General features: G+C 45.2%; 1 protein-coding gene across 10 annotated transcripts in view; it reads right to left on the reverse strand.

Moving 5' to 3' along the window:
- ralgapa1 (Ral GTPase activating protein catalytic subunit alpha 1) overlaps positions 1–14,607 on the reverse strand; it is a 78,551-nt gene that overhangs the window by 15,092 nt on the left and 48,852 nt on the right. For all 10 annotated transcript variants that reach the window (XR_005037706.1, XR_005037705.1, XM_036954705.1 and 7 more), the window contains 7 exons: positions 14,080–14,263; positions 11,771–12,761; positions 8,495–8,566; positions 8,250–8,373; positions 7,888–8,043; positions 3,481–3,639; positions 2,631–2,758 (listed from right to left, as the gene is read on the reverse strand). Coding sequence is in view for 8 of the 10 variants with exons in the window: in XM_036954705.1 (XP_036810600.1) it covers positions 2,631–2,758; positions 3,481–3,639; positions 7,888–8,043; positions 8,250–8,373; positions 8,495–8,566; positions 11,771–12,761; positions 14,080–14,263 (1,814 nt within the window). In the remaining 2 variants the exon portion in view is untranslated. The remainder of the gene's footprint in view (positions 1–2,630; positions 2,759–3,480; positions 3,640–7,887; positions 8,044–8,249; positions 8,374–8,494; positions 8,567–11,770; positions 12,762–14,079; positions 14,264–14,607) is intronic.

A 14,607-nucleotide genomic window follows, 5' to 3' on the forward strand; every position in this document is an offset into this window, starting at 1 on the left:
ATCACTGAATGCTAAATTTGTTCCATAAAACAAAACAAGGACTCATTCCAGAACACAGGAAATAACCAATCATCCTTAGAGGAAGACAGGAAATCCTTTGCTCCAGTGGATTTCACTAATAATCCCATTACAATCATCATAATCAATCATGATGTTTGGTCACATTGTACAAGAACGATCAGTCAGAGGTGGTGGTGTGGGGGGTGTTGTTGCAGAACCATTGTACACCTACTGTTGAGGAATGAAAGGAGAGAATAGCCCGCCCACCCACCCTCCCACCGACCGTTTACTGGCTGTGCTCTGCTGCTCTATCAACAGGTAACTAAGTACTGCTCAGTGACACAGTGTTGCTGGTCCAGTGGGGCCACTCAATTTTTTCTGCCTCAGTGCTCCCTAAAAGCCCCTCAGTGGAAGGCATTTAGAGAACATCTCCCTTAACACGCAAACACGAAAGCAGCAACCGCGGGCGCACACACACACAGGCTTAAAACATCGCTATGAATCATCCCTTACACAGACTTCAATTAGCTGCCTGCTGAAAGACAAGATCTCTCTGTCCCCCTCTCTCACACATTTCGTCAAAAGAGTAAGAAAACCTGAAGTAAAAAGAAAATAAAAAAAAGAGTGGAAAGAAACAAAACAAAGAGTGTCTGGAGGCAGATAGAGAGATAGTCTGGAAAGACATCCGTCGATAATGACAGATTACTGTAATTCTGGCTGTCAGGCCCATCGACCGGTGCAACTCACGCCAATCAATAGCCCAGTCCAGTATCGAGCCCTGCTCTGCCACCCCCTCCACACACACGGGTGAGATTGCTGCGAGCAGTCTCAAGCCGAGCCAAACAATCATTCGCTCCGAGGACATGGCAGATGCGAATGGCTTTTCACCCCCTTATTTTTTGCTTTGTTTTCGAGCAGTATTATCCTTTTTTGAAAAGAGGAGAGCTTGAAAAGAGGGGTTAGAGGGTTGAGATATTTAGAGGTGGGGATTGAAGCATGCGAGCTTGAGTGGTCAACATAGTAGCACTTTCCAGGGAGGAATAAAATAAATGACAAATGGGGAAGAAAGTATAGGTGAAATTACACATTCACCTCAGTACCTAGAAGCAAACTGGACTGGAGGGCAAAGTGGTATTTGGTTATAGATTTGAGTTTATTTCTACATTGCATAGAAACTGCTGGAGGCTTTTCCTATTGAGTCAAGGTATAATATACTGAAGCATTAACGTTCATACTGACATTACATACATTGTTACAGCGATATTATTATTGGACAATATTGACACTATTTGGCAAAAATATGCTACTATTCAAAAGGATCAACATTAGTGACCGAGTTTAAAAGCCATGTTATTAGTGATGGACTGAGTTTAAAAGCCATGTTATTAGTGATGGACTGAGTTTAAAAGCCATGTTATTAGTGATGGACTGAGTTTAAAAGCCATGTTATTAGTGATGGACTGAGTTTAAAAGCCATGTTATTAGTGATGGACTGAGTTTAAAAGCCATGTTATTAGTGATGGACTGAGTTTAAAAGCCATGTTATTAGTGATGGACTGAGTTTAAAAGCCATGTTATTAGTGATGGACTGAGTTTAAAAGCCATGTTATTAGTGATGGACTGAGTTTAAAAGCCATGTTATTAGTGATGGACTGAGTTTAAAAGCCATGTTATTAGTGATGGACTGAGTTTAAAAGCCATGTTATTAGTGATGGACTGAGTTTAAAAGCCATGTTATTAGTGATGGACTGAGTTTAAAAGCCATGTTATTAGTGATGGACTGAGTTTAAAAGCCATGTTATTAGTGATGGACTGAGTTTAAAAGCCATGTTATTAGTGATGGACTGAGTTTAAAAGCCATGTTATTAGTGATGGACTGAGTTTAAAAGCCATGTTATTAGTGATGGACTGAGTTTAAAAGCCATGTTATTAGTGAGAAGAAAGAGGAGAGGCCACGCAAAATAAATTGCTACTGAAGCATTTCATTATTGGAAAACATTGAAACAATTGGGCAAAAATTAAGCTACGTAATCACCCCAAAAATGTGCCATTCAAAGGGATCAAGTAAAATTCATGTTTTTAAGAGTAGCCATGATATTGGCGCTGGTGTGAGTCAAAGTAGAGGAGGCAAAATAGAAATCACTAGCAAACCATTTCAAAAGCAAATTGCTCTGAATCATCGTTAGGAGACGATGGGCAATGATCAGAGGCTCCTGCGGTCTATTGGAGAAAAATGCTGTCACCTCTTTGCACCAAGCAGAATGTGAAGCTCTACATGTTGAAAATACAGTGCAGAAGGGGATGAGACATCGATAATTATCGAGCGAGAGAGCCGCTGTTCTATCATTACGTCTCTTTAGCTTGCAGTGCAGTCAGGAGCTGGTCTGTCTGTCAACCTATTTCCTTTGCCCGTCGCTACAGCAAGTTGACACACACACACACTCTACTGATTTCCCTTGCTAGTGAAAAATTACAAGCTCAACAAACAACACGTTAACGTGACAGCACTAGCCACAGGCGAGGATAGGCGTAACAGATCACGCAGTGTATTGTGGTTTTATCTCCCCCCTACAGGCAGTGTGCTGGACGGCTGAGGTAGGCAGAGTCAGGGTAGAGATGGGGAAGGATACAAGTTCTGGTAGAGGGGGATGAGGGATTTTAGAGCCCTGCTGGCATTGAGGGCTGTAGCCCGGACCATGGTGGGAAGGATCTTCTCATCCACTATGGCTCCATCAAACAGCGGCCCGAAAAATGGGACCTAGAGCGGGGATGGGATAGAGTGAGAAAGAGGGACGAAGAGAGGGCAAGGGAAAACAACTATGGAAGTTACCATTGATTAGATAAAGTCAAAATGATATAAGAAACTTTATAAACCAATAACAGTAAATAGTGGTCTTCATCTATCAGATCCCAGGGAATGCAATGTTCATTTGATAAAATAACATAAAAGCACTTTATGGCTGATTTCGTTTCAGTGCCAGAATTGACTTTCATGAAAGCCAGACCTCTTTTTTGTCCTTATCTGGCCATCTTTCCACATTTCCCCAGACTCTGAAGGGACAGACCCATCTTCTAGCCATATCCATACCGCAATTTAATTCTAAGAATCATGTTGACCCGATTAGTCCGGACATAACTGAGCAGGAAGCAGGAGTGCCGCGAGACATGTTAATTTGGTTTTTATATATATATATATATATATATGGAATAGCTGTTATTGTCCATTGTCATTTTTCAGACCAAAGACATTTGTATTTTTTTGCTTTTAACCCAACCCCCCATGAGGAACACACAAAAAAGAGAGTTTGGAAGCCAGGGTCAGTCAAGATGCAGCGCCCCTGGAGCAATTTAGCAGTTAATTAAATGCCTTGCTCCAGGGCAATGACAGGAAATGGAATCTAGGATACCTTAATGTTAATGTGATGAAAACATCTACAGACATGGGAGTTTCGGGTGGATCTGGGACAGATCTGAACCCACCTCTGGCTTCTTGAGGATATGGATGCTGTACATGCGGTTCTTCATGGGGTAGATGATGATGAGGACGTCTCCAAACTCCGTGGGGATGATGCCTCTCCTGTAGTCTCGGGAGTGCTCCGACCAAACGATGTGCACCTCGTCATTCCCAAGATGGCGTAGCTAGGAGGAAATAGGTGAGAGGAGGAGAGGGGAAGAGGAGAGAGCAACAGGGTGAGTGTCCCCGTCTAGTCAATGTCAACGTTTTCAAAAATAGTGTTGAAGTTCATGTAATTCATACACATGGCAGAGGACGATTGGATGCAGTCACACTTTAAGTGAGAGCCTGGAGCTCGGCATCCCCGATGAATGTCAAATCTTAGGCCGTCTTTGTCTGATACTCATTCTCTCAGGGCCCCCTATTCAAAAAGCATCTCAGAGTAGGGGTGCTGATCTAGGATCAGTTTCCGCCCCCTGTTCATATAATCTTTTTCATTGTGTTCTAAAAAGCAACTGAATACAGTGTCTAAGGCTCCTTCATTCATCCAGGATCTTCTAACACATTGTGTCCTGTGTGGGGCAGGCAGAGAGGTCGCTGGATGCCTAAGACTCATCTATCATTAACCTTGAAGAGTGACAGGAGCCGCCCCCCGCCACTTTAGACCACAGCTCCCTCCATCTTTCCAACGTTTTCTCCATCTTACCGTTCACTCAATCACTGAGGGCCACAGTGTGTTCACTAGGTACAAAAACTGACAAAAACAGGAGGGACTACATGGACTTATCTAATAAGAAAAGCTCATAAAATGTTTATGTTGTTGTGTGCCCTAATGAACATGACCCTGGCCTGTATAGCACCTTGTTCTCATCCTCTGCTCTCAATAAATAGGAAACTCTTTTTCCTCCCAGCAATTCATAAAATGTCATCCTCATCCATTGCAGAGCAGATCGCTGTTAGCTGCTGCATGAAACATCTCCCTCTTCACATATCACATCAGCAGTCCTCATTCATAAATCTTAAGACCCAGAGGGTGTGGATGTATTCTCAGCCTTCAACCTTCAATACGCCTGTCACTGTCTGTGGGGAGATGGGGGAACGATACTAGTCAAAACAACAAACAAATAAATATGCGGGGCTGGAGTGTGTATGTGTGTGAGACTGACTGTGTGTGTGTGTGTATGTGTGTGTGTGTGTGTGTGTGTGTGCGCCTGCTGGCCGCTCTCTTGCTGGCTGAGCTGACACGCTTTAGTGTCTGGTTAACATGGTTTAGTGTCTAGCTGCAGATTGCTCTGTTGGATAGCATCTCCTCCAGCCTCTCCAAATCCAATCAGCTGCTGAGGAGTCATGATATGAGTTTAACCAGGGGGACAGCAACGGCCAGATCTAATTTGGCTACATTATGGCCATGTGCAGCGTGGACTGCCGGGTGAAGGAGGAGCAGGAGCGAGAGCTACGCTCCAGGCCCCTCAGTATGACAGACATGTTATGGGTCCAAAATGGTACCCTATTCCCTATACTGGGCTCTGGTCAAAAGTAGTGCACTACATAGGAAATGGGGTGCAATTTGGGACAAACAAGGGGGTTTGGGGGGGGGGGGGGCCCACCACCCACACATACACTACATGACCAAAAGTATGTGGACACCTGCTCATCGAATACCTCATTCCAAATCATGTGCATTAAGAGAGAGTTGGTCCCCCCTTTTTTGACATAACAGCTTCCACTCTTTTAGGAAGGCTTTCCACTAGATGTTGGAACATTTCTGCGGGAATTTACTTCCATTCAGTCACAAGAGCATTAGTGAAGTCAGGCACGGATGTTGGGCAACTAGGTCTGGCTCGAGGTCGGCGTTCCAATTTATCTCAAAGGTGTTCGATGGGGTTGAGATCTGGGCTCTGTGCAAGCCAGTCAAGTTCTTCCACAACGATCTCGACAAACCATTTCTGTATGGACATCGCTTTGTGCACTGGGGCATTGTCATGCTGAAACAGGAAAGGGCTTTCCCTAAACTGTTGCCACAAATTTGGAAGCACAGAATCGTCTAGAATGCTGTAGCGTCATTATATGCTGTAGCGTTAAAATGTCCCTTCACTGGAACTAAGGGGCCTAGCCCGAACCATTAAAAACAACCCCAAACCATTATTCCTCTTCCACCAAACTTTACAGTTGGCACAATGTATTGGGGTAGGTAGCATACTCCTGGCATCCCAATAACCCAGATTTGTTCATCGCAATGCCAGATGAAGAGTGATTCATCACTTCAGAGCTCGTTTTTCCACTGCTCCAGAGCCCAATGGCGGCGAGCTTTACACCATTCCAGCCAATGCTTGGCATTGCACATGGTGATGGTGATCTTAGGCTTGTGTGTGGCTGCTTGGCCATGGAAGCCAATTTCATGAAGCTCCCGACAAACAGTTATTGTGCTGACGTTGCTTCCAGAGGCAGTTTGGAACTCTGTAGTGAGTGTTGCAACAGAGGACAGACGATTTTTACGTGTAACGTGCTTCAGCACACGGCGGTGACATTCTGTGAGCTTGTGTGGCCTACCACTTCATGGTTGTGCCGTTGTTGCTCCTAGGCATTATCACTTCACAATAAAAGCACTTACAGTTGAAAGGGCAGCTCTAGCAGGGCAGACATTTGACGAACTAACTTGTGGGAAAGGTGGCATCGTATGACGGTGCCACGTTGAAAGTCACTGAGCTCTTCAGTAAGGCCATTCTACTGCCAATGTTTGTCAATGGAGATTGCATGGCTGTGTGCTCGATTTGTCTGAAATAGACGAATCTACTAATTTGAAAGGGTGTCACATACTTCTGGCCATGTAGTGTACAAACCTTGCTTTGCTGCCATACATACCCACCTAAATTGCAGCAACGAATTATGAGTAGAGCGGTGAGGACTGGTGCAGTACATGAAGACAGACAGGCATTTTGGGGGCTGGAGGATGGAATGAGTGATTTGAGCAATGAAATGGGAGGCTCTTACGTGAGATACGGTGGTTAGAATTTTCCTTCATTTTAGGGTCAAATCTTAGAGGTCATCTGACGGACTGGATGCATGTTAGTTCACATTATCCGCAGTGTGAGTGAGGAACCAGACAGTGCTCACAGGAAGCAAGCAATCAGTGGTGTTTCAGGTCGTTATTCAACCCCTCAAATCAGACTGTGATAAAAGACACTCCTCCTCTCTCTAAACCGCTCATCTAAGCCACTGCAGAACAAAAGGAAGAAAATTAAAACTCACAGCTAACGATCCATCTGCTTATTACAGGTCATTATACACCACAATGTTCCTCTGGTACAATCCCAATCCTCTCATCTACTATACTCAATATGAAAACACTGCAGCTATGCGTGTGTATTATTGGCCATCACTGTAAACCAATTAGAACCCCCCCCCCACCCCCCACCCCCCACATGAACGTCTTTCTCAGGTCAAACCAAGTTCCTCCCAAAACACACACACCCCATTTCAATATTCCCCTCCTGTCGGTCTGCGTTCATTAATGAGTCTGTTGTTGGTATTAGCAGCACCTTAGTGTCTGGCCAGGGCTGTGTGTGTAATGCCACTGTTGAAGACGAATGCTAGGGGAAGTGAGGGGACAGCTCTAAGAGATACTTCATTGTTCATCCTGCATCGCTGCGGCCATCTATGGCTACAGGCTGTATCATGAGCCGGCCTCACAGACAAACTCATTTACAGCCCAAGCCCTCTGCGCTCTTATTCCATTTCTGCCTGCTGAAAAATAATACCAATGCAGATGGACTTTCATAGAAGAGGACAAAAACAACGGAGAGAGGTGAAGTCTGAGGTAAAAGTGACGGAGGGGGAAAGAGAGAGAAACGCTGCCGTGTTCCAACGGGAAGGAGAAAATATAGATAATTAGGTGAGTGAGGTAAAGGGATAGGAGGCTAGACGGAAGGAGAAAGGGCTTCATGAGGACATTTAGGTGAGAATATTGTTTCTCCCCCATTCCCCCTGTTGCTAGAAGGACATTTCATTTCCTCTACTCTTCTGTTGCAAAACATGGCATGTTTCTCTGTGGGGCTCAAGTTCACACAGAAACAGCTCTCTGCAGGTAGAAATGTGAGCCACCTGAGAGAGCTGGTCATATAATGGTTAGTAGCGGACTACGAACAGCGCCGTCTGAGACTGTCTTTTGTTCCGCATTGTAGGAGTCGGGTGGCTCAGACAAGCACTACAGAGTGATGTCTGTGTAAGAGACACAGAGCAGACATTGGGTCTCTCTCTCTGGTCATCTATCAGTGGTCATCAGTGGTCATCCAGCCTGCTGACTGGGTGAAAAGGGAGTGAGCGGTACAGACAGATTGTGTGCATCTCAATAAGAGAGCATAACAGGGTTGCAGTCGACATGACTTTTTTCCACAAAGACATTAACTGGTATTTCCTGGAACATCATAACAGACCTTTTTGGTGAGTGAGTCGTCAGAGTCGGGAGGCATGCGTGTGGAGACGTGGAACATGACCTCGACGGTAGAGGTGGCGAAGTAAGGCGTGGTCAGACCCGTGCTCTTGTTCCTCTGAAGACCTCCCATGAAGCCACAATGACTGGTCAGATTCACCTGTTACACACACACACACACACAGGACCATCAGCACTGGACACAACCAAACATAAACCCTAACGAACCACGTCAAAGTCCCTCCAAGAGGCAGAAAACAATACAACGTAATATTAATATAACTCACTATTAATGATACATATAAGGCTTATATAAAGTGATGCTGAAAGGTTGTAGTGCAGAGAGCAGGGGTCTGTCTGTCTTACCTCCCAGCCCAGCCCAGAGACAAAGTCCTCGTAGGCCTGACTACCACTGGTGTTAGACAGGATAGAGTGCTTGTCCTCTTGCCCCTCCGCCACGTAAAACACGGCTATCTTGTGAGTCTCTCGACTAGAGGAAAAGAGGGGCATTGGAAGAAAAGACGAACAAGAGAAAGATAAGGACATATTTTTGTTGTTCCCTAAAAGTAAAACAGTCACTTTTTTAGTCTGAAAGAGAAACAGTAACTTACCACTGCCTGGAGTCGAGGTTCTTCAGCTCTCTAAGCAGTTTCTCGTTCTTCTTCAGGAGATGGAAGTTGCTCCTATGACCGAAAACAAGTGTATATGCCATTGGCATAAATAATTGTGGCATAGATTCTACATAGCCTACAGATTATATTTACAACACCGTGAGGTCTTGGTATAGATTCTAAAGATTATCAAGCTTGACTGCAACAACAACAGAGTATGGACAAAGTATCTATTCTAGTCTATTCTACAACAACAAGGACCTGCACCCTCACTCCCTACAGGCAGACAGTGATTAGGTGATTAGGGCTGTAGTCCACATACATTCACTAAGTAGCCCCAGACCTCTCCCTCCAGACTCTCTCTCCAACATTAACAGGCCCACACTCCTAAATGGCCACCACTTTGTTTTAGTCACAGTATTTCCTGGAAAATCTGACCAATCGAGTCAAACCACAGCCAAACAAGACACATGCAGTGGTGAGAACCCCCCCCACCCCCCAAAAAATCATCACTCACAATATTTTAGCTAAAAACACAACTACTCTGCTACTTTATAGCAAGCAACGCACAGATGATCCTGAGAAATCAATAAGCTTAGATCTTGGTTACCAGCGTCACAACATGAGATATGGAGTTTTTAAGATTGTGCATTATGTTCTCCCATCTGGAGCTTGAACATTAGCAGCTTAGTGTAGGCGAGAGGTCCTCAAGTGGGGGGTGTAAAAGCCACGACTACTTTCATGAAAGGACTTTGTTTCGTGGTGTTTTTCCTCCTCCCATCCTTTCACCATTTGAGTATGGGCCTCTTTATTAGCTTGTTACAACGTAATGGTCTTCATTTTCTCCATTGAAAGTGAGCCATTTCAGAGGCGGCAAGCGAGAACAGCATGAAAGGCCGTTCTTGCAGGCTGTGTAATCTCGCTACCCCCAAGAGTGAATTGCAATATATTAGTCTAACGAGGAATAAACGGCAGTGTTTCCACTATAGTCAAAATAATTTTCAGGACGGAAAATGCTGTCAGTGTAAACTTTATCTGGTTTTAGTAGTTTAAGTATGTAGAAAAGATAAAAGGGAGCAATATATTTTTGATACGATCATCTTTGAAAACTAACAAATCACCAATAAAAACTAGACAGAGTCTAAAGGAGCTAACAGACAGCGGCCACTAGAAAGGCTGGCCCATTAATTTTCAATGAAGCCTAGACGGGGGCAAAATTCTACCCAGGCGGAGCGGTCAGTGGTGCTCATGCCCATGGAAGCAAAGCAGCCGAGGGGGAGAAAATAGGATTCTGCTCTATTTTTGAAGCAGTGCTGTCGTTGTTGACCAATCCCAGTAGAAAACGTTGCCTGCGTGGTAATACGCATGTCCAACAGCAGCACCAGCTCACTTACCCACTCTAGCTAGCTAACACTATCAGTTTACAGAGTCACGTTTGAACAAAAATAATTGTTTTCTAATCCATTTGGGATGAATAATTTATGTTGCATGTAAATACGTTTTCATGCATTCTTATAGTCTTATACCGATGATTTATTCGCACGTTGATAATGTTTGTTGCTATGTTCACCGGTGGCTGTCGCCCTCGTGTGTGAAGGCACTAGCAGCTTTGACTAGAGGCACAAGTGGTGTACTACGCGGGGTACTATAGGTGATATTCCGCTGGCTGTCTGAAAAGGGTTAAAAAACGATTTATTTTTATTTTTAAATAATGCTTGAGCCACTCATTTTTCAGGAGATTAGCTTTAAAACAGAAAATAACAAAATATCTGCAGCCAAGAGGGCGTTTAAAAACTTTAGTTAAGACCCCGCAATTGGCCACGCCCACTACCGCCCCTACGCTAACCTTTTTTATTTTACCTATATTTAACTAGGCAAGTCAGTGAAGAACAAATTCGTATTTACAATGACAGCCTTGGAACAGTGGGTTAACTGCTTTGTTCATGGGCAGAAAGACAGATTTTTTCCTTGTCAGCACAAGGATTCGATCTTGCAACCTTTCGGTTACTCGTTCAACACTCTAACCACTAGGCAACCTGCCACCCCAACATTGCCACAGCTGCTGAAAACAACCCAAGGGGAAACACTGAATGTGGTATGAATGCCAGGAGAAGGAAAGTGATGCATTTTTTTCTCCATTTAAAATCATGATTTAATAAAATATTTTTTTAAAGGAGAGAGAGGCAGGGTCTGTGTCCTTTTATTCTCCCTTTGTATGATGGGAGTACGCTAATAAATGTATATGTTAAGATGAGATCTTTCATATAAACCCCCCCATCACACTCATAAAACCCCCCTCCCCCATTCAAAACACAAACCTGTTAAAGATATATTTTCGGACGAGTAATGAAGGGGAGAAATTAATGGAAGGGGCTATTTTTATGTCGAGCACTGCTCCTGGATAGATGGATGGAGAAAACATGTGTTCACTGATAAACACGGCCATTAGGGCTCGATGTGATGCGCAGTTTCCATTTAGCCCAATTAGTTCTCATCAATAAAGACCCAGCATCCATCTCTCGTAATACAATGAGATAATACTTCAAAGACATCAATGCAATGGGAAAAGCCATCAGAAAAAGCTGCTTCGGAAATGAATCTAAGTAAAGTAATTTAAGTGAAGTGTTGTGAAAATGAGGTGGATGAGATTATAGAGAGAGAAACAGAGAGACAGACAAACGGACACAGAGACAGAGAGAGAGAGATGAACAGAGAAAGACAGAGAGAGAGGGAGATAAACAGAAAGACAAAGAGAGAGAGTGCGAGAGAGAGAGTGAGATAGCTGGACTATCTAGTCTAAGCTGATTATACTAAATCTGACGGGCTGAGAGACAAACAAGGCTTGTGGTAGCAGTGACACAGAATGCAGTTTCCCACTATCTGAATTTAGCACAGTACCTAGAACAAGCTAGGAAAACAAGCCAAAGCCGACAACAAGCTAAAGTTAAATCATCACATACCCATCCTCTACCTGAATCTACTGGATCTCTAAAACATTGTCATCAAATGTCACAGTTCTCTAAAGTAATACCTACAGAATAAAGCTATTTCATTATAAAAACTTAAAATCAACTGTAAACTATGATTTTGGTTGTTCAGTAGGGCACACTGTAGCAAAACTTTTTGAAACGGTTTGAAATGGAAACTGAAAATGGGCTTTTCATCTTGGACAAGGTAGTACAGCACCTCGCTTTCACTCAGTTTCAAAAAGTTATCTCCTGCTTCATGCCCTACTGAAAGGACCCTAGTTTGTGGTGTGGTTGGTCTTTCTTTCACCTCTTCTCCCAGGAGTTCATGCCCAGGATGTTGAGTAGCAGCCTGCAGTAGTAAAAGGCGGACTGGGGCCTGTGGGGCTCCGGCTCCCCCTGCTCCACAGCCCTCATGTTCAGCCCATTCCCCCTGTGCACCGCAAAATCCCTCTCCTCAGCACACTGCTTCAGGATGGCATTGATCACGTCGTTCTCCTGCTTCTCCGAGACGCAGACAGGGGGCGGGGCGGGGATGTTGAGGGGGGCACCGGCACGCTGCAGACACTCGGGGCTGGAGTAGCCCAGGTACTGCAGCATCTCATCTAGAACGTCATCTTCTAGTAGGGAGTCCCACGACGGAACCACCTCCCGACACACACGCTTGGCCTGCGGGGCCATCAGCTCCAAGGCACCTTCCTCCTCCCCCTCTTCTTCCTCCTCCACAGCCTCCCCCTGCTCCTCCTCTCCCAGTTCATCCTCTCCCAGCACCACAACCACCTCTTCTTCTTCCTCCTCCTCCTCCAGTGCAGCCCCCTCTTCCCTCTCTCCAAGCTCCCCTGCTCGGTTCTTCTCCCCATCTGTATTTGTTCTCTCTGTAGGTCTTTTACTGTAGAGGTGCAGGGGCTGGTTAGGAGCACCACAGTGAGGCGGGCCGTACAGTACAGCCGAGTCCCACGAGTGTTTGCCGGAGATATCCCTAACAATAACCCTCACACAGGCGCTGGTCGTGGTGAGGCCTGCAGACATCCCACCTCCGGGCACACCGTCCTCAGCCCGGATCTGGAGACAGGACAGGAGGGTGGTACCATTCAGGACAAAGAACTGTAGGTTGGGCCCATCGAAGAGCTCTGGGGCGAGGTCAGGGCTCTCGCTGTAGGGGTTGTCCATGTTCTCACAGACATGGCTGGTCAAGGTGGCAGGGCCTCCAGACATGGGGTAGTGGCCAAGGTGGTTGACGAGGTGGGTGATGACTGTCCTGGCTGCGATGGAGATCAGACCATGCTGGATACGGCTCCGCACTACAGGGAGAGAGGAAGAATAAGGAGATAAAGAGAGGAAGAGCTCCACAATTAGAACAAGGGGTATGTATTGGAATCTGTTTGATGTTGACATTTCAAGGCCAGTGTCAATAAACAGAAGAGATAGAAAAAGAGAAGTCAGCCAGTCAGTCAGCCAGTCAATAACATGTAGGTATCAGCTCATCCCAGTGGGACCAGGTATTTGTAGTGTCAGAGTTTATCTCCAACAGAGTGTAGAGGGATGAGGGAGAGGACTCTGTCTGTGGAATCTAGCCAATCAAAGCGCATTTAGGGTATGATGAAGAAATCAAGGTCTGTGTAGTAGAGCGCTAGATTCCAGTTAGAACACTAGATACCTCAATGGCGCCAACTGTGTGGCACCATGCAGAGAACAAGCCAATGCCATCACACTCAGTGTGCTAGCAGCCATCCCTTTGCAATAAGCATAATTACAGTCCCACAGAGCTGCACAAACCCTGAGCGAGCCATTACAGGGAAAAAAAGAATGTGCCTATCGACAGAACATGATGATAGGTTTCTCTCCAACAAAATCGAAGGTGCCCTTTCAGGTACAGGTCTCTCTTGCATAAGCTATTTTGATCTCAATGGAGGCAAACCTGTATAAATAAAAAGGTAACATCTTCCCTTCCCTCTCTCCATCCAGCCATCCTCGGCCACACCAAAAGAAAAGGAGTGAAATAAACAAATAAATGGATAGATAGAGGACCGGAGAGAAAGACAGTTAGTTGCTAACAACTTTGGAAGGAAAGCAGCATGCCTCACAAAGTGCTCCAATGATTAGTCATTTTCTACTGATGGAAAAAGCTGCAGGTGCCCAGGTACAGAGGCTCCCTGCTGCTCTGAATCTAACACAGGAGTCAGGACACAGAGGAACCTAGCTGCATTCACATCACATTCAGTCCTTAGCACCGCTACCTTTAACAAGCCAGGCCACACCTAGCACTGATATAGTGGTACCCTCCATTAGTCACCATGATGAAGAAGGCTACAGACATAACAGGGCTAGGCCAGATCTGAGGCAGAGCAGCCACACTGACTGGACTCAGGTCATCCATTTTCCCTCTCCTCATCAGATAGTTGGTACGATTTCAGTGGGGCGACAAAAATGTCAGGATCGGAATAATGGTAATAACATGGTTATAGTTACTTTGTAGTGTAAAGTGCAACCAAGACATTTCTAAAAAGGGGCTTTTGAATATCCACGAGGTTATATGGACTAAAACACGAGTAGGATATGTAGAGATGACAATGTGACTGAGAAAAGGAGAAATAGCAACAGAACAGGTAGTGTTCTTACCCTCGGTGACCGGCTGTAGTTTGGAGGAGCGTTCTGAGTCAGGGGAGTGGAGGGGCTCTGGTTCCTTCAGACTCTCCAGCAGCAGGAAGGGGTCGTAGTCAGGACTGGTCAGGTCTGACAGGTTCATGGGGAAATACCTGGGGCTGTTGAAGTTCTGGGCCCCATACACACAGCCATGCAGCACCTGAGTAGAGAAGGGAAGAAAGGGGAGATTGGAGAAAGCCCCAAGAAATCAATCAATTAACACTACCGTATTTCACACGACTGTAGTATTCTATAGAGAGAAAAAGAAAGAGAGAAAGTAATTAAATTATCTGCCAATCCCGTGCGTTTCCATGGAGACAGAGAGGGTGGTAATGGGAAGAGAGAATGCTGTGATTGAGTGCTGACTACCGAGGACTGACTACTGAGCAGTGAGTGAGTCTGGGTGCACTGAGTGCCAGCTGTGGCATGCATTAGGAAGGAGTCCCCCCAGTCTGTATTAAAGATGTAACGAAGCAGTCCTGAACTGTTCCACCATTAATGACT

The sequence above is a fragment of the Oncorhynchus mykiss genome, chromosome 19, assembly GCF_013265735.2.
Source record: "Oncorhynchus mykiss isolate Arlee chromosome 19, USDA_OmykA_1.1, whole genome shotgun sequence".
NCBI lineage: Eukaryota > Metazoa > Chordata > Actinopteri > Salmoniformes > Salmonidae > Oncorhynchus > Oncorhynchus mykiss.